At 42.4% G+C, this 22,146-nt stretch overlaps 1 protein-coding gene across 1 annotated transcript in view; it reads left to right on the top strand.

The window, feature by feature from the left end:
• The window catches only part of GALNTL5 (polypeptide N-acetylgalactosaminyltransferase like 5), a 78,621-nt gene that overhangs the window by 11,476 nt on the left and 44,999 nt on the right, over positions 1 to 22,146 (top strand). Inside the window, exons 4-6 of the mRNA XM_007469803.1 lie at positions 3,768 to 3,888; positions 10,933 to 11,099; positions 13,999 to 14,121. Coding sequence (XP_007469865.1) covers positions 3,768 to 3,888; positions 10,933 to 11,099; positions 13,999 to 14,121 — 411 coding nt within the window. The remainder of the gene's footprint in view (positions 1 to 3,767; positions 3,889 to 10,932; positions 11,100 to 13,998; positions 14,122 to 22,146) is intronic.

The raw sequence follows: 22,146 nt of genomic DNA, 5'->3' as shown, positions 1-22,146 counted from the left end.
TTGGCGATACGCGGGCCTCTCACTGTTGCGGCCTCTCCGGTTGCGGAGCACAGGCTCTGGACGCGCAGGCTCAGTGGCCATGGCTCACGGGCCCAGCCGCTCCACGGCATGTGGGATCCTCCCTGACCGGGGTACGAACCCGTGTCGCCTGCATCAGCAGGCAGACTCTCAACCACTGCGCCACCAGGGAACCCCAGAACATATTTTTTAATGCACTCTGACAATCTATGTCTTTAACTGATATATTTAGATCATTTGCATTTAATATAATTTTTCATATGTTAAGGTTTAAGTCAGCCATTTTATTATTTTTTTGTTTGCTTCTTCCATTTCTCATTCTTCTGTTCTCTTTCCTTACCTTATGGTGAGTTACCTGAACATGTTTCAGAATCCCATCTTGATTTACTTCCAGTATTCTTTTTTTTTTTTTTTGCGATACGCAGGCCTCTCACCGCCGTGGTCCCTCCCGTTGCAGAGCACAGGCTCCGGACGCGCAGGCTCAGCGGCCATGGTTCACGGGCGCAGCCGCTCCGCGGCATGTGGGATCCTCCCAGACCGGGGCACGAACCCGTGTCCCCCGCATCGGCAGGCAGACTCCCAGCCACTGCGCCACCAGGGAAGCCCTCCAGTATTCTTTTAATGTATTGCTTTGTGTAGCTCTATTTGTGGTTGCTCTAGGTATTAACATGATACATATGTAACTCACTGAGGTCTCCTTGAATCAATGTTTTGCCACTTCCAGTAAAGCGTAAAAAGCAAAGTCCATTAGCATCCTCAGTTTTAAAATACGATTGTCTTCAGCATTTCCTCTGTGTACATGGAGCACCACATCAGATGGTAGTGTTTGCTCCAATCACTGAATGAGACTTAAGAAACTCATGAGCACAGACTATTATATTTTTTACCCTTTTGGATGTTCTTTTTTCTTTTCTGAGGTTGCAACCCTTCATCTGCTATGATTTTCCTTTTTTGTTTACAGAACTTTCTTTTTCGATTCTTTGAGGGTGGGTTTGCTAGTCACAAATTCTTAGTGTTTCTTCATCTGAACGTATCTTTATTTATCTCATGATTCCCGAAGGATATTTTTGCTGACCTAGACTTTGCTGATGATAGTTCTTTCTGTTCAGCACTTGAAAATGTTTTCCCACTTCCTTCTGTCCTCCATGATTCAGATGAGAAATCCACACTCATTCAGATCTCTCCTCTGTGAGTACTGCCTCCTTTCTGTCTGCAGCTTTCAAGAGTTTTCTTTTGTCTGGAGTTTTCAGAAGCTTAATTATGATGTGGCATGGATTTCTTCGGTGTATCCTACTTGGGAGTTTCCTCAGCCTCTTGAATCTGTAGATGTCCATTTTTCACCAAATTTGTGAACTTTTCTACTATTATTTTTTAGAGTACTTTTTCATTCCTCACTCTCCTATCCTTCTGAGACTCCAATAATATGAATATTAGCTCTTTTGTTGTTAGCTCACAGGTCCCTGAGACTCTCTTCATTTTTTTTTTTAGTCTATTTTCTCCATTGCTCAGAGTAGGTGGATTCTGTTATCACTATTCTACTTAATATTGAGCCCATCTAGCGAGTTTTTATTAGATTATTTTTAGTTCTATAATTTCCATCTGGTTCTTTTTTATAACTTCTATTTCTTTGCTGAGATTTCCCCTTTTTCTGTTTCTGAGCATTTTTATGATGGCTGCTTTAGGATCTGAGATCATTCTGACCTCTGATTCATCTTGGTATTGACATCTGTCAATTGTCTTTTCCTATCCAGTTTGAGATCTCCCTGGTTCTTTGTATGACAAAAGATTTTTGATTGTATCCTGGGCATTTTGGACATTATGGAACTCTGGGTCCTGTTTAAGCTTCTTTGTTAGGCCGACCTCTGTTGAGATGCAGCACAAGGACCAGGTGTGTGTGTGTGTTTGCTTCCTGCTGGGCCTGCCGACTCCACCCTGGCAACCGTGGAGCGTGGGCACTGCCACGCTGTGGATGGTGGAGGGGACGTTCAGCAGCCGCGTTGGGGAATTCCATGACATTGTTGTCTCTGAGTTCAGCTCCCCAGTGGGCCTCCCTGATGCCAGGGTCAGGAGATGGGGTAAGCAGAGTATCAACTATCCTGCTTTGCACAACCTGCTGCCATTGAGGGTGGAGGTTCAGCTCTCCCCGGACCCCCATGGATGTGAGGGGCAGTGGGTACATGGCGTAGTGACTAGCCTCCCCTTGCACCACCTCGTTAAGCCTTGTTGCTGCCAGGTGGGGCTGGAGGCTCAGCACGCCACTGACAAGACATTACCTTAGGGAGAATCAGAGCACCACCTGCTTCTACCAGGCAGGCTTCTGGAAGACCAGCTCCCTGCTCGGCCCACCCACACCAGCCAGACAGGTGATCAGAACACTGCCTTCTTCTGCCGGGAAGGGGGATGGAAGGGTAGGCTGTGCTCACAGGAGGAGAGCCTGGCCCCTTGTTCCCTTGGAGTAGAGGTGGGTGCGCTCCTTGCTCTCCCCGCCGGAGCCAACAGGGGGCCGTGTGGTTCTCCCGTTGGTGCTTGACTGGACTAGAGTGGGTGCTGCCAGAGGCTTTCTGTGGTTGGTTGTCCTTCTCCCTGGCCCTGTGGCTGGAGGAACTGGCGCTTGTTTTGTCTGTGCCCATTAGTGGTTCCACCTGCAGCCTTCGACAGCCCCCTGTCTGGGATTTACAGGAGGCAACAAAGAAATCAGGAGCCCACCGTGTCCTTGCCCCTGTCCTGAGGCTCCCAGGCAGCCCGCCTCCTTACGCTCGCCTTTCAGAGCCAAGGAGATTTTAGGTGCAAGAAAGAGGACCGAGGGGAAATGGGGTCACTTTTTGATGGGAATCCTCTTTATATCCAGTAAAGAATTTATACCGATTTTGGAAAACACTCTTTGGGCATTGGAAAAGAAAGTTTATTCTCTCAAAAACAAAGCACGACATAAAATCTACTAAGGAAACTTAACTAATTACGTTATTCAAGTTTCTAACTTTTTGTCTGTTTCAGAGCTGTTCTGAAAAACTTCCAGTACTGTTCGTTTGTGGCAACATATATTGATATTTCTAACAATTTTTCTTTAAGTATTTTGTTGCAGCATTATTTGATGTCTACAAGCTCATTACTATTAAACCTTTACTGTGACTTATTGTGAGTATAAAATGACCTTCTGGATTGTCCTTCCCGTGAATTCTATGCTTTAAAAATTATTTTGACTCCTGTAGTCTTTGACCATTCTCTCACTTTTAACCATGTTAGTTCATCTTATTTATCATTTATGGTTACATTTCATTTTTTATTACCATCTAAGAGTTTTTATCTTTTAATGGGAAATCTATGCCAACTTCATTTATTGCTATGACTGATATGTTTGGGTTGTCCTCTGTCATCTTGTCTTATTCTCTCAAACAGAGTTTTGGGAGAGGGGCTTCAGCTCCCATTCTCCCACCTTCCCTAAATCCCTCAGTTAATATAATTTCACACGACAGTTGCAAATCATGATGGGACCAAGGAGGCTGAGCACTTCCTTCTCTGGAGAAACTGAATGACTCTAGGGTAGCTTGTCGTTCATACTTTGCTAAGGAATCTGCTTTGATTTGTGTGAATATTTGATTTTAACCTTGTCATCTGGGAGTAGTTTAGGTTCCAGGAAAACTACTCTGACATGTTATAGAAGGAGTGAATTCAGGATATAGTTGTTATTGTCCTTTATCAACGTGATGGTAGTAAACCTATACTTATGTGACTAATACCTTTTCTTGCAGGTAAGGATTTTAACTATTCAGACCCAGAACTTATTCATGGATATTCAAAATATGGATTTAATTCCATTATCAGTAAAAACTTGGGCAACCACAGAGAAGTGCCAGACACCAGGAATAAAATGTATGTTCCTTCTGATATATTTTTTTACATGTTACATAGTTTCAGATATACAACATAATGATTTGATATTTGTATATGTTGCAAAATGATCATCACAGTAAGTCTAGTTAACATCGGTCCCTATACATAGATACAAAAGAGATTTTTTTCTTGTGATGAGAACTTTTAAGATCTTTCTTAGTAACTTTCAAATATACAATACAGTATTATTAACTACAGTCACCATGCTATACATTACATCCCCGTGACATTTATTTTATAACTGGAAGTTTGTACCTTTTGACCTCCTTCACCCGTTTCACCCACCCCCTGCCTCTGGTGGCCACCAATCTGTTCTCTGTATCTTGAGCTTGTTTTTTTTTTTTTTTTTTTTTTTGGCGGGGGTGGGGGGCGGATTGTGTTTTGTTTGTTTGAGATTCTACATGTAAGTGAGAGCATATGGTATTTGTCTTTCTCTGACTTGTTTCACTAGCATAATGCCCTCAAGATCCATTCATGTTATTGCAAATGGCAAGATTTCCTCCTTTCTTATGGCTGAATTATATATATAGATATAGATGTAGATATATAACATATAGTATAGCTATATAGATATATATTACCTTTTCTTTATTCATCCACCCATGGACACTTAGGTTGCTTCCATGTCTTGGCTTGTAAATAATGCTGTAATGAACATGGGGGTGCATGTATCTTTTTGAGTTAGTGCTTTTGTTTTCTTCAGGTAAATACCCAGAATTGGAATTGCTGGATCATATGGCAGTTCTATTTTTAACTTTTTGAGGAACTTCCATACTGGTTTTCCATAGTGACTGCACCAATTTACATTCCTACCAAAGGCACACAAGGGTTCCCTTTTCTCCACATCCTCACCAAATCTTGTTACTTCTTGTCTTTTTGATAAGAGCCATTCAAACAGGTGTGAATTGATATCTTATTGTGGTTTTGATTTGCATTTCCCTGATGATTAGTGATGCTGAGCATATTTTCATGTGCCTGTTGCCCATCTGTATGTCTTCTTTGGAAAAAATGTCTATTCAGATCCTCTGCCCATTTTTTAATCAGATTGGTTTGTTTGTTTTTTCAATATTGAGTTGTATGAGTTCTTTACGTATGTTAGGTATTAACCCCTTATCAGATATATGATTTGCAAATATTTTCTCCCATTCAGTAGGTTGCCTTTTCATTTTGTTGAAGGTTTCCTTTGCTGTGCAGAAGCTTTATAGTTTGATGTAGTCCCACTTATTTATTTTTGCTTTTGTTGCCTTTGCTTTTGGTGTCAGATCCAAATAAATCAAGACTGATGTTAAGGAGCTTACTGCCTATCTTTTCTTCCAGGAGTTTTATGGTTTTAGGTCTTATATTCAGTTAATTCATTTCTAGTTAAGTTGAGGGTATGGGGTAAGACAGAGGTCCAGTTTCATTCTTTTGCATGCAGCTGTTCAGTTTTTCCAACACCATTTATTAAAGAGACTGTTCTTTCCCCATTGTATATTCTTGGCTCCTGTGTCGTAAATTAATTGACCATATATGTGTGGGTTTATTTCTGGGCTTTCTACTCTGCTCAATTGATCTATGTGTCTTTTTATGCCAGTACCATACTGTTTTTATTACAATAGCTTTGTAATATAGTTTGAAATCGGGGAGCGTGAGTCCTCCAGCTTTGTTCTTCTTTCTGAAGATTGCTTTGGCTATTTGGGGGTCTTTTGTAATTCCACACAAATTCTAGGATTGTTTGTTCTATTTCTGTGAAAAATGCCATTGTAATTTTGATAGGGATTGCATTGAACCTATAGATTGCTTTAGGAAATATTGACTTTTTTTTTTTTTTTTTTGCGGTACGGGAGCCTCTCACTGTTGTAGCCTCTCCCGTTGTGGAGCACAGGCTCTGGACGCGCAGGCTCAGCGGCCATGGCCCACGGGCTCAGCCGCTCTGCAGCATGTGGGATCCTCCCGGACCGGGGCACGAACCCACATCCCCTGCATCGGCAGGTGGACTCTCAACCACTGCACCACCAGGGAAGCCCTCCATTTCAGCTTTGCCTTACTTTAAAATTCATATTATTATTTTCACTGAACTAGAGAAATACTTGATACAAATCTTTGAAGAATAGATTCTTTGTTGATTGGTTTTCCAATTACATTTATTTCTCAACTTTTAAATTTTGAAATAATTTCAGACTTACAAAATTGTTGCAAAAGTATTTCATAGAATTCCTGCCTAGCATTTTCTTAGATTTCCCAAATGTTAACATCGTCCATACCCTCAGAACCAGAACAATAAACAAAATCAGCAAATTAACAATACAATACCATTAGCGAATGTACAGATGGTATTTGAGTTTTTACACTTAACCCACTAGCGTCCTCTTTCTGGAAGGATCTAACCCAGGACTACAGACTGTGTGCAGCGTTCCTGTCCCCTGAGTTTCCTTTCATCTGAAACTGTTCCTAAGTCTTTATCTTCCACGACGGTGACAGTTGTAGAGATCTAACCAGTTATTTTGTAGAATGCTCCTCAATTTGAGTTTGATGTTTCCTTGTGATCAAATCCGGGTCATGCATTTTTGATAGGAATACCATGGAAGGAATGTCATATCCTTCTCAGCACATTGTATTAAAAGGCACATGATGTCTCTTTGTCCCATTACTGGTGAAGTGACTTGTGGTGAAGTTAATTTGATCACTTGATTAAAACGACTGCCAGATTTTCTGCACAGTAAAATTACCATTTATCCTCTTGTAATTAATAAAGGTACAGATTTCTTTTAAATGTTAATTGTGAAAAACCTGGAAAATATAAAAAATCATAAAAAGGGAAAGTAAAAACACACATGATCCTAGGGATTTTTCTTCTGTCTTAATGCATAAGGTGTCAACTAACTATTTTCCCCCCACTTGACACAGAGAGATCATCACTGTCAGGATGTTAGTATATATCCTTCCAGAATTTATAGACACATATGCATATTTATAAGTAGACAGTAAACATACAATATAATCATATCGTTTTTATGAAAATGGGCTTTACTTTTTATATTCTGTAATTTTTTTTTTAACTTAACAACATATCGTGGAGAACTTTTTCAAAGCATCACACATAAAATTTGCCTCATTCATTTTAACAGTTGAGAGCAGTTATCCATTGTATATACAGTTTCCCCACTAATAGAAATCCTGGTTGTTTTTAATCTTTCAACTTTTCAAAAATGATGTAATAAACACTCTTGTACACATATTTTTATGCCCTCATGTTAGTATATATGGAGTAAAGATTTCTGGAATGAGGTTGCTCAGCCATAGGCTCATTTTTCTTCTCTAGAATTTTATATAAATAAAATTTACGCAGCATAATTATTTTGAAATTTAGCCATGTTGTCGCAAAGAGGTCCTTTTTATTGCTGAGTAGTGCTCTACTGTACGGATGTACTACAATTTGTTTATCCATTCATCTGTTGATAGGACAGATTGTTTCCGGTTTTTGTCTATTACAAATAAAGTTGGTATGAATATTCTTAAGACAGTTTTGCATAACAGATGTTCTTTTTTCTCTTATGTAAATATTTTGCAAGTGGAATGGCTAGATCTTAGGGTGTATGTTTAATTTTTTAAGAAACTGCCATTTTCCTAAAGTAGTTGTACTATCTTACATTCCCATCAGCAATGAATGAGATTTCCAATTCCTCCACATCTTTGCCAACACTTGGTATGGCCAGTATTTTGAATTTTAGCCATTCTATTAGGCGTGTAGTCGGATCTCATTGTGGTTTAATTGGCATTTTCTTGATGTCTAATGATGTTGAGATCTATTTATGTGTTTATTTGCTATCTGTGTATCTTCTTTATTGAAGTTACATTTTGCCCATTTAAAAATTACATTGTTTTCTTATTATTGAGTTTTGAGAATTCTTTAGTGTATTTTGGTATAAGATCTTTATCATATTGATGATTACATGTATTTTTTCCTAGTCTATGGCTTGTTTTTTCATTCTCTTAACAGTGCCTTTGGAAAAGCAGAAGTTTTTACTTTTGATGGAGTTCAATTGTTTAATTTTATTCTTTTTTTTTTTTTTTTTGCGGTACAGGGGCCTCTCACTGTTGTGGCCTCTCCCGTTGCGGAGCACAGGCTCCAGATGCGCAGGCTCGGCGGCCATGGCTCACGGGCCCAGCCGCTCCACGGCATGTGGGATCCTCCCGGACCGGGGCACGAACCCACGTCCCCTGCATCGGCAGGCGGACTCTCAACCACTGCGCCACCAGGGAAGCCCTATTCTATTTTTTAATTTACTTTTACCTAGCCCAAGATCACAAAGATTTCTCTATTGGATTTTCTATGTAGATGGGCATGACCTATGCACTTTTACTTCTTCCTTTCTAGTCTGCGTGCTTTTCTTTTTCTCATTGCACTGGCTAAAACCTCTCATACAATGTTGAACAGAAGAGGTGAAATTGGGCAGCCTTGCTGTGTTCTTGCTCTTAACACTCAGCTTTTCATCAGTGAGTATGATGTTATCTTTAGGGTTTTCATAGATGTTCTTTTTCAGGTTTAGGAAGTTCCCTTCTATTCCTAGTTTGCTGAGAATTTTTTCACCAGGTGGCTGTTGAATTTTGTCACATCCTTTTCTGTGTATTGAGATGTGTGTATCTTTAGTTTGTGAAGATGGTAAATTATGTTGATTTTCTAATGTTAAACAGAGGTTATATCTATGGGCTATCCCCCACTTGGTCATGATGCATTATCCTTTTTATATATTATTGAATTTGATTTGCTGAAATTTTGTTTGGAATTTTATATCAGTGTTCGTGAGGGCTATGAATTTGTATTTGTCCTGACTGTCCTTGTCTGGTTTTGTTATAGAGTAATGTTGGCCTTGTAGAATGAATTGTGAACTATTCTTTTAGGATTTAAATTTTTTTATTTTTGGCTTCGTTGGGTCTTCGTTGCTGCACGTGGGCTTTCTCTAGTTGTGGTGAGCCGGGGCTACTCTTTGTTGCAGTGCGCAGGCTTCTCATTGCTGTGGCTTCTTTTGTTGTGGAGCACGGGCTCTAGGTGCACGGGCTTCAGTAGTTGTGGCCCGCGGGCTCAGTAATTGTGGCCCGCGGGCTCAGTAGTTGTGGCTCACAGGCTCTAGAGCACAGGCTCGGTAGTTGTGGCGTGCGGGCTTAGTTGCTCTGCGGCATGTGGGATCTTCCCGGACCAGGGCTCAAGCCCATGTCCCCTGCATTGGCAGGCGGATTCTCAACCACTGCGCCACCAGGGAAGCCCCTATCAATTAATTTTAGAGGAACCCATACACATGAGTCTTCTCTTAGGGGTGTAACCACATGTGACGTGGTTTCAGCCTCCTTGAATATCATTGTCCCATTCCTCCGAAGGGACTCAGTTTATAGTTTTCTGAAAATGATATACCCAGGACTGAATGTAATCCTAGAGATTGATCGGAGTAGCCTGAGTTCACCCTGGAGCACCGTCTCTCTCTATTTGGGGGCATCCTCTCTCTCTCTGTGTCTCATTTACTTGCTCTTTGGTCACACAGTGATCCTACTGGAATGCAAGCCTTTTAATCCTATCTGTTTCTGTGAGGCCACGTTTTCCCACCTGACGTTTTAGGCCACATGCAGCCCACAGCACTCGCCCCCTTTTCCCATCCTCTCAGGTCTTTTCTTGGTTCTGTCACCTCATATTCTCATTCCCTGAAGCACGAGTCCACTTCCACCCAGTAAGCATGCCTTCTATATCTTCATCTACTCTTGGATAAAAATGTGAACCAGCACAAGGTCTTCTTCCTCCATGGTGACATCAATCCATAAATATCCTGAAAGTCTGCCCAGGATCCCTGCGGGGATGCCTGCCCAGCACGTCCTTCCCTGGGGTTTTCTACCCACCGCCCCCTTTTCACACCGGCAGTGCGTAGAGTGACTTTCTATTTTGAGCCCACTGTCTGGCCATGATGGGCACCTAAGCCAAACTGAGCCACTGAATCCTGTCCTGTGAATTTTGGGGAAGGGGGAAGTCTTAGCAGTTTCTCCTTGGATGCTGGACTGTAGGACACGCTGACGTCAGCCGCATTTCCCTCTCTGTGGGGTAAAGGAGGGAAAACAAGCCAGGTTGCAGAGAGAGAATAAGAGTCATGTAATGAGCCTTGTAGAATACTGACTGCAAGGCACTGACCTGAGCATTTTACATACATTAATTCATTGAAACTTCACAACGTATGAGGTAGGTTGATGTAGTTATTGTTATCATTATAATTATTCCCAGATGTAAAGACAAGAGCAGACATGGAGCACATCCAGGTGGCTTTCAAGCCTCTGGTTAGAATTTCTCTTGGAGGCTCCAGGTTCCTGCCTGTTGGCTAGGTCCTGTGGGACATTTGGGTCCTTTTACAGTGAATCTCTTTCTTACCCTTAAGCTAGTTCCAGTGGGTTTGTCATTTACAACCAAAATATTTCAAAATACAACCAAATGATATAGCAATCCAAACAATACTTAACAGCTAAAAACTAATATTACTAGAATTCAGGGTCTATTCTCTCAAGTGCACAAAAAAATAGTAAAACATTTTTTGTCAAAGCCTTGGAAGAAATCTAATTACGCCACATCCGTTACATTTCTTTGTTGCAATAGACTACACAAATGTAAGAACAACACATAGGTTTTCTTTGAAGGTAGAACAGTAAAGTTAATTTGAACCTTTCAGTGCGTATAAGCTTATTAATTCGTTTTTATGATAGAAACCAAAATATAGGAATAATTTGTTTATACTATGTTCAAAACAGAACTAATATTATCAAAGCAGAGTCTCAGGAAAAAGCAGTTATTACTGGCATTAAGAAGGGAGGAATGATTTAGAAAATATTAGAACAACATAAGAAGTTTAAAGAAATTTTTGTATTTTAAATGTACTGTCACCTTATTATCAAAATCATTGATTAAAGAAATAAAGAGGAAAAAATATGAATAAAGAAAGGTGTTTGAATGAGTCCTCAAAACATCTAAGGCTTTTAGATGAATCCTTTTCTTCCTCTTGCTTATGCCTGCAGGTGTCATAAAAAACGGTACCCATCCAACCTACCTACTGCCAGCATTGTCATTTGTTTCCACAATGAAGAATTTAACGCCTTGTTTCGGACAGTGTCCAGTGTCATGACTCTCACTCCACAGCATATCCTTGAAGAAATTATTTTGGTAGATGACATGAGTGAATTTGGTAAGACAGGACGCTAATCATCTATCTAATCTACTTTGAAGGCAGCACTATCTCTGTGGCACTTGAGATATTTTATACAAAGAACATTTTTCAGTGGGTTTTGAGGCAGGCACTTTGGTGCACTCGTGGCGATGTGAGAGCTGGTCCCTGTCCTTATGGAGTTGGGCTAATGGAATGGTTAGTGCTTCCATGAGACAAATGTAGGGGCAAGCTGGTCTTTAGAGGTCATGCATGACGTTCAAGAAGTGATATCTAGCAAACTATTACATATAGGATAGATAAACAACAAGGTCCTACTGTATAGCCCAGAAAACTATGTTCAGTATCCTGTGATGATAAACCATAATGGAAAAGAATATGAAAAAGAATGTATATATAGGTATAATGGAATTGCTTTGCTGTACAGCAGAAATTAACACAACACTGTAAATCAACTACACTTCAATAAAGTAAACTTTTTTTAAAAGTACTATCTGAACTGAGGTCTGAAGGCTGAGTTGGGCTTTTATCGATGCAGAGGAAGGAAAAAGTATTTTAGGCAGAGGAAATGGCACTATAAAGGCCCAGAGGCAAGAGAAAACATAGTGAGTTTGGAATAGTTCTGTATTTGATGTAGACTATGTATGAGTATAGTGTTAAGAGGGAGGGGGTAGGCCTGAACCAGAAACGTAAAAAGGCAGCCCCTCTTGAAGGCGTTGTTTGAATTTTATTTGGAGAAAATGGGGAACGATTCCAAGGCTTAATGTACGGAAATGACACAATCCAGGTACTTTACATGAAAGAATTCTAATCACGCCAACTACACTTAATGGCTTATTCCTCCATGTTCACTGGTTTTTAAAGAACTATGACACTAGAAGAAAATCTGATTAACTCCATTTAGCATCTGAGATTAGCTGTCTATTTTACAACTTAGTTACAAACCTCAGGCAAGCCAAGAGGGCCCAGATTAAGGATAAACTCTTTGAAGTCTGCAGGTTCCCTGCGAGGTGCATTTCTCATGGAAGCAATGTACCTGGATTGGATAAGTTTTCTACCTAACAGTTTACCTAATCCACCGTGAATCTGACCCACTATGGGCCGGGACAGAAAAAGAAGAGGAGAAACAGGAGGGAGAGGAACAGGCAGAGGAAGGAGAGAAGGTGTCCCGGGAGGTTCACCTCGGAGAAAGAACTAGATGCATCAACTCAAAAGTGAAAGCGAACTCAAGCAAATGTCAGCTACATTTAGGAATTCCACTCATTGGCCAGGCACTATCACGCATGACATTATTTGTGTGAGAGCCACGCAAATCAGAGGGGTCCGGTACTGTTTATTTCTGGTCTTGTGCCTAGGAGGGGATGTGGAGGGATGGCCAGGTTCCTTATCTGACCGGTACCCTGAGCAACACATCTGGCCACGTGTGGGGCAAGAAGGCCCCAGTAAAGCCATGAGCAGGGAGCCGGGTGGGATCTTTGCTGGACTGTGGAGTTCTAACTTCTCACCCAGAAGGACAAGGATCCTGCCACGGAGATGCAATTCCAGGATGACCAGGGAGCCTCCCACAGCCTTTCAGATCTATGCCAGGAGTTCAGAGACATACCTGGTGGCTTCCTCAGATGTTCTTGAGGCATCAGAGGACTCACTGCTGGTGGCTGACGGATGGTTGGGCTGCTGGACCGGACACTCCGCTCCTCCTCCTGGATCCACGGTCACCTGGTTGGTGGTCATTTCACCCACCCCACCAAGGAGCTTAGTCTTGGACCCACACAGAACCTCAAACAGGAAATGGGGTGTTCTGTGTCCTGATGAAGCTCAGGATTGATGTACCCCTGCTTTAATCCACAGCGATTTCATGTGGGCTCTACGAGAACGTTCTTCAACTGTAGCTAGTCTTTTCTAGCTCATAGCAGTTGGTACTGCGGATGGAGTCCCTCAGCTTGGGATAGCAGGGGTCGGGGGCCCAGACACCTGCCCCCATTGAGTTACACGAGAGGCATGTCCAGAGCTGACCTGCTACTGTCCACCTTTCTCATAGTCCTGGTACCTCTCGACTACAAGCCAATGACATGACCATCTTCTGAAGGACCCAAACCCTCCAATTCATGTCAGCAATGACCACTGCCAGAACGGCCTTATTTACTCCTAGGTCTGCCGCACAGAGTTCCTCTGGGTCCCGGATGTTGGGAGGGGTTTGCAGACATCTGAGCTGAGATGCTGCCCCTACCCTGCAAGCAAAGCTGTGCGGCCTGCAGTCTGCCTCTGAGCAGGGCCCTGGCACTCTTTTTAAAGACAAGGAAAGAGATCCCTCCTTCTGACGAGACTACAATGAACCTGCTTCTGTTGCGCCCCAGCCTCCTGATCCAGATTCCTAGGACTTAGGAGTTTAAACCTCTGAGGCATCTGTATCCATCTCACCAGAGACTTCATATTAACCTCCAAGTACTGAGTGACCATTAGGTACCAGGCTCTGTGCTCGGGCGTGGATTTCTTCCTCTCACTGCAGACCTGCAAGGAATATGGTAGGTCTGCCTTCTCACAGATGAGGAAACTGAGATTCGAGTGGTGTGATAACCTGCCTGGGAATTATTACAGAGTTAAGAGCACGATTGTTAATAATAAAGTCAAATTGTCCCAAAGAGCCATAACTCATGCTTTTTCTATTAAAATTTTAATAATGATTTATTAAAATAGAGCTATTTCACTAGAAACACAGAAGGATGTCTGCAGTTGATTTCAATGCTGAATCTCTTTTCACGTTTTGTTCACATTTTATGCATGTTCGTCTGATAAAATTTTCTTTTAAGGTTAGAACGTCTGTGGAATAGCATAGTTTTTAGGAATCAGTCAAAACTGTGGGCAATTGGTTTAGTTTCTGTACTTATAGTTTACAATTGTCAAGTGTTGACTTTTTTTCCAGATGATTTGAAAGAGAAACTAGACTATCACCTGGAAATTTTTCGGGGAAAGATTAAATTAATAAGAAACAAAAAGAGAGAGGGACTGATACGAGCAAGGCTGACTGGAGCATCACATGCTTCAGGTATGTTGGGAACATGACCCTGTGTCTGAGTCACAGAGATCTTCCTGTCTGTATGGAAATCATCCTCCTGGAGACCTTCCATGTCTCCATATATTTCAGGCATATGAGTCTTTAATCTTTTGACTCTGAAAAGATTCTGCTTCAAAATGTTAATTCATTATTTCAAATAGAGGATATTCTTTTGCGGGGCTCATAATGTCAGCCTCCTGTCGCAGGATGAGTTCCCCCAGGTACAAACTCTGGGATGGAGTTTTAAATACGTGCAGGGAACCCACTGGGGCGCTCTTGGGAACCACGTAAGGGGAGCGGAAAGCAAGACTTTATGGGGAGAGTGGGGCTGTGATGCAGCTGCCGACCCATGGGGAACTCTGAAGCTAGGAGGGTGTCAGTTCAGGGCCTCTGGCAAGCAGAGGCCAAGGTGAAATGGGAGGCGTGTTTACAGGGAAATGTCTGTGAAGGATAAAGGGGAGAGGGAAAAGCGTGGACCAGAAGCTTCTGGCCTGACACCTGTGGAAAGAGGCAGGGAAGGAAGGGAAGGTTGCAAGCCCTTCAGTCTGCTGCGTGGCTCCCAGAAAGGCTCCCAGGGGCTGGTGGGGAGCCCCAGAGCAAAGACTGCCCATTGGAGGTGTCCTGCATGGGTGCCCCAGTGGCCCAGCTCTTGTTCATCCCCCACCTGCCCCCCACCCAGTGTGCTTAGTGATTGGCTGGGAGCCCCCTGGGAGGGCATGGCCTTGGTGTGTATACTGCAGAAGATCCCAAAGCTTTGGAAGCTGTCAACCCCACTCCTCATGGCAGGTTCTCTTGAAGGGAGGTCTGAGCAGCACACCCAAGAGCGGTGCAGAGAGGTCCCACCTGGCCCAGGTAAGGGGACCAGACAGGGACGAGGACACCCTCTGCCCCCCAGGGAGGGGGCATCACTTTGGACCAGGCAGCCACATCCTCGCCAAGGGCAGTTCCTGGGGAGTGGACTGAGTTCCGAGGGGAATCCGAGCATTCTGACTTTCAAGCTTCCTGGAAACCTGAATGATCAGAGGGTGGTTTGCAGAATATTAAACTAGGGCAAAAGGCGATGGGTAATGTTTAAGGGTCTTTCATCAGGCCATGTGGCAGTCTGAGGAAATAGCCTTTAGCAAGGCTATTTCCTTATTGAGTAGAAGGCCAAATAAAAGCAAGATCTGATTCTTTTTTTCTACGTTGGCCTGATTGAGACATTGTCTTATTTAACTACACAGATAATATGTATTAATTGTCCAAAATGCAATATAAACCACTAAAACTTCATGGCATGTATCTTTTCAGAACTTCGGTTTTATGCATTAATATACATATGTGTGTATGTATGTACACACATGTGCACACATGCACACATAGATTTAAGGATTTTTAAATATATGGAATCGTACTGTCTCTATTGTTCTGAGACTTACTCTTTTAATTTCAATTTAATGTTTTGGAACTTTTCCCATGACAATACTTGAGACCTCAATTTTTTTTTACTGCATTGTATGGTATTCCATATGGATTCCATAATGGATTGCCATAATTTGTTTAGCCATTTGTCATTTGGTGATTTTTACTTTTTACTATTACTCAAAAAAAAGTTGTACTGGCAATTCTTGTACCTATACCTTCGTGGAAATGAATGCTTATGCCTATGGGATAAATTGCTAAAAGTGGAACTGCTGGGCAAAAGGGAATTCTTATTTTAAATTTTGATGGATACTGCCAAATTGTTCCTAAAAAGATGGCACCAATTCACAGTTCCATCACAGGGTGTAAGAGGGCCCTCTCCCTGGAGCCTAGCCGACACTGGATTATTTGTTACCAATCATTCTAGTGTTTGCCAAATTTGGTCAAAAAACGGTATCCTTTATTTTCTTGGCATTTCCTCGATTACTAGCAGCGTGGAGTGTTTTTTCATATTTTTGTAGATATTTTATAGATTTTACTGTGAATTTGGTCTGTTCCTATCCTTTGTCAATTGTTTGATTGGGTTGTCCGTTTGTTACTGATTCGGAGGTGCCTTTATGATAACGAATCCTGTATTATATACACCGAGAATATCATTCCCCAGTCTGTGGCTGACCTTCCCATCTTTGTGGATAGTGTCTTATGTTGAATGGAAGTTCACCAAAAAACCCACTTCCTCTTGGTGGACACAGAGCTACCCTGGGCTTTCCTGACTTCCTTTCAGTAGGAATGGCCTTGTGACTGTATTTCAACCACATTTCCTGACCAAGGCTTGCAGGAAATTCGTTTATCCACCTCCACACTTTATTCCCCCTTCTGGCCGACTAGGGTGGAGCTGACTGCAGTGACTTTGAAGGGCATGGGTTGAAGATGGAAGAGATCCCATCAGCTTGTGTTCCTGAGTGACCCCACAGAGGAGAGCTTCCCCTCAATCAGGAACCTGCCTTGGACCTACTAAATGAGTAGAAATTAACTTTGACTGCAGTTGAGCCATTACAAATTTTGGAGTTTCATTATACTAGCAACTAGCTTTAACTTAATAAAACAATCAGGACTTCCCTGGTGGCACATTGGTTAAGAATCCGCCTGCCAATGCGGTGAACACAGGTTCGAGCCCTGGTCCAGGAAGATCCCACATTCCACGGAGCAACTAAGCCCGTGCGCCACAAGTACTGAAGCCCACGTGCCCTAGAGCCCGTGCTCCACAACAAGAGAAGTCACTGCAATGAGAAGCCCGGACACCTCAACGAAGGGTAGCCCCCACTCGCTGCAACTAGAGAAAGCCCTCGTGCAGCAACGAAGACACAATGCAGGCAAAAAAAAATCAGATTTATCAATATTTTTCTTTATGATTTTTGTGTCTTGTTTAAGAGATTCTTCCTTACTCCATGATCATGACGATATTCTACATTTTTTTTTCATATTTATTTATTTATTTAGGCTGCACCAGGTCTTAGTTGCGGCGTGCATGCGGGATCTAGTTCCCCGACCAGGGATTGAACCCAGGCCCCCTGCATTGGGAGCTCGCATTCTTACCCACTGGACCACCAGGGAAGTCCCGATATTCTACATTTTTTAAAATTTTGCTTTTTTACGTTATATTTTTAATCTACCTAGAATTGATTGTTCTGGGAATGGTGTAAGGTAAGAATCTAATGTCATTTATCCTTTATGGCTAACCAGTTATCTCCATGCCATTCATTAAATAGTGCAGAGTCTTTCTTCATAGATTACAGTGCTGCTTCTGTCACTTACGTCTGTATATTCCTGCATTTAATTCTGGCTTCTCTCTTCTCTCTATTATTGTATTTGTGTATTTCTAAGGCTAATCACACCCTCTCTTGATTAGGATAGCTTGATAAGATGTTTTTATAACTTGTAGGTCAAATATTTCCATGTCATTCTGCAAAATCGTCTTGTCTTAGGATCATCCTGTTAAGTTCCACAAAAAATCTATTGAGATTTTCACTGGAATTGCGTGGAGTTTATAGATTAAAATGGGAGAGAATTTACATCTTTTAAATGATGTCTTCCCATTCATGGACATTTATTCAGATCTACTTTTACATTCTTTCAATAACGTTTTGTCATTTTCTCCATAGATACAGTGTGCAAAGATTTATTCCTGTTTATCTTGGTTTCTTGTGTTTTTTAAATTGTGATTTGGGATCTTCCTGTTGCATTTTCTAATTACTGGTATATAGGAATGAGATACTTAAAAAAATTTTTTTTTTAATATTTGCCTGCATTGGGTCTTCGTTACTGCACGCAGGCTTTCTCTAGCTGCAGCGAACGGGGGCTACTCTTCATTGCGGTGCGCAGGCTTCTGATTGCAGTGGCTGCTCTTGTTGCGGAGCACAGGCTCTAGGCGGGTGGGCTTCAGTAGTTGTGGCTCGCGGGCTCTAGAGCTCAGGCTCAGTAGTTGCTCCTCGGCATGTGGGATCTTCCTGGACCAGGTTTCAAACCCGTGTCCCGTGCATTGGCAGGTGGATTCTTAACCACTGCACCACCAGGGAAGTCCCTCTCTTGCATTTTCTGTCAACTGAAAATAGACAATTTTCCCTCTTCCTCTCTAACATTGAATTGAAGTGGAGATAGTAGGTCATCCTTTCCTTATTCCTAACTTTAATGGGAACAATTCTAAATTTTCACTTAAACATTGTATTTACCGATATTAGTTTCCTGGGGCTGCCATAACAAAGTACCACAAACCAGCTGGTTTAAAATAACAGAAATCTACTGCCTCGCAATTCTTGGGGCCAGAAGTCCAAAATCAAGGTGTCAGCAGGGCCGCGGTCTCTCTGAAAGCTGTAGGGGAGGGTCCTTCCTTGTTTCTCCCAGCTTCTGGTGGTGGCTGTCAATCACTGGCTTGCAGCAGTATCCCTCCAGTCCCTGTCCCCGTGGCCACATGGCCTTCTCCCTGTGTGACTAAGGACACCAGTCATACTGGATTAAGCACCCACCCTACTCTAGTATGTAACTAATTACATCTGCAACACCCTATTTCTAAATAAAGTCACATTCTGAGACACTAGGGGTTCAGACTTGAATATGTCTTTTGGGAGGACATAATTCAACCCGTAACACTGCCATAGCATTGTGTTTTATACATAATCTCACTTCCTCTCCATCCCTTCCCCACCACCACACACACAGCATCTATGTTCAAAATTAAGAGAGGCTTAGAATTTTCTTTTTTTTTTTGGTACTGTTTTCTTACATTGATACTTTGCTTTATTAGACTCATAGAATGAACTGTATGGTTTTTCCTCTTTTTCTTTTTTCGGAAAAATCTATAAGACAGATTATGTAGATATTTGGAAAATTACATAAAATTGCCCTATAAACTATCCAGGCACTGGTATCATTTTTGGTTTCCTCTATAATCCAGGTATTTTTTTTAAGTGAATTTTAAAGTTTCCAAACATAAGGGATTTTTTTAAAAAAACATTTATTTTTTTATTTGGCTGCATCGGGTCTTAGTTGTGGCACACAGGATCTTCGTTGTGCATGTGGGGTTTTTAGTTGCGGCATGTGGGATCTCTTTTAGTTGCAGCATGTGGGATCTAGTTCCCTGACCAGGGGTCAAACCCGGGACCCCTGCATTGGGAGCGCAGAGTCTTAGCCACTGGACTACCAGGAAGTCCCCAAACATAAGGGATTTTTCTAAATTGTCTTTTAATTGCTGATTACTAGCTTAAGTGTATCATGGTTAGAATTTCTGGTCTTTTGTTTTGTTGCGATCTCCTTTGTGTCTTAAAGCTGGGTCAGAGTTTCAAAACATCTATGTGTATTTGAAAAGAATAAATTTTCTCTTTTTGGCTGTAGGTTTTATATATATCTAATTTTGTTGGTCAAATACACTATATTCTTATTCATCTAATTTGACTTGACATAAATAGTAATTTTGTCAGTGCTTGCTATATCTATCAGTCTATATTTGCTGCCCCCCCACCCCCTGCCCTGTGATGTAGGCTGCCTAGGCTAGGCTTTGCTCCCGGATTAGAAACTGTGCGATCCTGGGATGTGGGCAGGTGAGGCAAGAGCTGGTGACCCGTCATTAATTATTCATGTATGCACTCCTCCAATCAAGGATTTGTCTAGCACCTCCTATGTGCTGTCCATGAACATTTATTCTTTTTTAAAAATTTTTATCAACTCTATTGAGATACAATTTGCATAAAATAAAGTGTACCCATTGAACATGGGTAATCAGTTTTCATACGATGCTAACGTGTACTTGCAGGTTTAGAGTTGTGTTAGCTTCCCGAAGAGCTGATATTCGCATTCTCATGACGTCACTCTATCTCTTGTAGAGGCTTCAGATTCGTTCCCCGCTATTGCTCTGACCTCTTCACTTATTCACCTCCCCTTCGCTCTACCCCCGCGGCACTGACCTTATTGCTGCTCCTCAAACATGCCGACTATACTTCTATCTCAGAGGCTTTGCATGTGATTCTCCCCCGCTGGAATGTTGTTCTTCCAGACACCTGCGCGACCTGTTACTTCACTTCGTTCAGTTCTCTGTAAACACATGTCGCCTTATCAGAGAGGCCTTGAGAAATCACCCTGTACAAAACAGCAAGCCCCGGGCTTCCCTTGTGGCGCAGTGGTTGAGAGTCCGCCTGCCGACGCCAAACCCGGGACCCCTGCATTGGGAGCGCAGAGTCTTAGCCACTGGACTACCAGGAAGTCCCCAAACATAAGGGATTTTTCTAAATTGTCTTTTAATTGCTGATTACTAGCTTAAGTGTATCATGGTTAGAATTTCTGGTCTTTTGTTTTGTTGCGATCTCCTTTGTGTCTTAAAGCTGGGTCAGAGTTTCAAAACATCTATGTGTATTTGAAAAGAATAAATTTTCTCTTTTTGGCTGTAGGTTTTATATATATCTAATTTTGTTGGTCAAATACACTATATTCTTATTCATCTAATTTGACTTGACATAAATAGTAATTTTGTCAGTGCTTGCTATATCTATCAGTCTATATTTGCTGCCCCCCCACCCCCTGCCCTGTGATGTAGGCTGCCTAGGCTAGGCTTTGCTCCCGGATTAGAAACTGTGCGATCCTGGGATGTGGGCAGGTGAGGCAAGAGCTGGTGACCCGTCATTAATTATTCATGTATGCACTCCTCCAATCAAGGATTTGTCTAGCACCTCCTATGTGCTGTCCATGAACATTTATTCTTTTTTAAAAATTTTTATCAACTCTATTGAGATACAATTTGCATAAAATAAAGTGTACCCATTGAACATGGGTAATCAGTTTTCATACGATGCTAACGTGTACTTGCAGGTTTAGAGTTGTGTTAGCTTCCCGAAGAGCTGATATTCGCATTCTCATGACGTCACTCTATCTCTTGTAGAGGCTTCAGATTCGTTCCCCGCTATTGCTCTGACCTCTTCACTTATTCACCTCCCCTTCGCTCTACCCCCGCGGCACTGACCTTATTGCTGCTCCTCAAACATGCCGACTATACTTCTATCTCAGAGGCTTTGCATGTGATTCTCCCCCGCTGGAATGTTGTTCTTCCAGACACCTGCGCGACCTGTTACTTCACTTCGTTCAGTTCTCTGTAAACACATGTCGCCTTATCAGAGAGGCCTTGAGAAATCACCCTGTACAAAACAGCAAGCCCCGGGCTTCCCTTGTGGCGCAGTGGTTGAGAGTCCGCCTGCCGACGCAGGGGACGCAGGTTCGTGCCCCGGTCCGGGAAGATCCCACATGCCACGGAGTGGCTGGGCCCGTGAACCATGGCCGCTGAGCCTGCGCATCCGGAGCCTGTGCTCCACAGCGGGAGAGGCCACAGCAGTGAGAGGCCCGCGTACCGCCAAAAATAAATAAATAAATAAAATAAATTTTTAAAAAATACAGCAAGCCACTATTCCTCTCTGTCATCCTTCCTCTGATGGACTTTTTTGTGTGTAATATTCATGGCTACGTGTCTACTCAACTGTGTGGGTGCTGCTGCCCACGTGATGACTGAAGTTGCCCTTAAATTTGCAGTAGCTGAGACTTCCCTGGCAGTCCAGTGGTTAAGACTCCACGCTTCCACTGCAAGGGGCACGAGTTCGATCCCTGGTCGGGGAACTAAGATCCCACAAGCCATGGGGCAGCATACACAAATAAGTAAATAAATAAATTGCAGTAGCTGAGACAGCTGTGATGAGCCGTGTGCTGTGCCCTTGGGCAGGAAGGAAAATGACAGCAACTGGGGGCATAATTCCATCAGGGAGAATTAGAAGGTGAGGGTTTTGCGAAGTGGAGACAAGGTGAGAAAGAGAAGCTATAATCAGATGGCCTGAATCTAAAGGAAAGGGGACTTTTTTTTTTTTGCGTGGGAGGAGAAATGTTATGGTTCAGAGGCAGCCATAAGTAGCTGGGAAATGCCGATGCTGCCCTGGACGCAGGGATTCATGCAGTCAGGGAGGAAAAGGAGGAACTTTGTATCAGTAATGTTGCTGGGGAATTAGCATCTTCTAGGGAGAGTCTGGGCTTACATAAGGCAAGAAGGTCTGTAGGAGAATTTTGTGGAAAAAATAATTAGTGTAGGGA

The sequence above is a fragment of the Lipotes vexillifer genome, unplaced genomic scaffold, assembly GCF_000442215.2.
Source record: "Lipotes vexillifer unplaced genomic scaffold, Lipotes_vexillifer_v1.1 scaffold472, whole genome shotgun sequence".
Classification (NCBI taxonomy): domain Eukaryota; kingdom Metazoa; phylum Chordata; class Mammalia; order Artiodactyla; family Lipotidae; genus Lipotes; species Lipotes vexillifer.
Note: the sequence above shows the minus strand (reverse complement) of the source record. Positions and strands in the feature narration are given on the sequence as shown.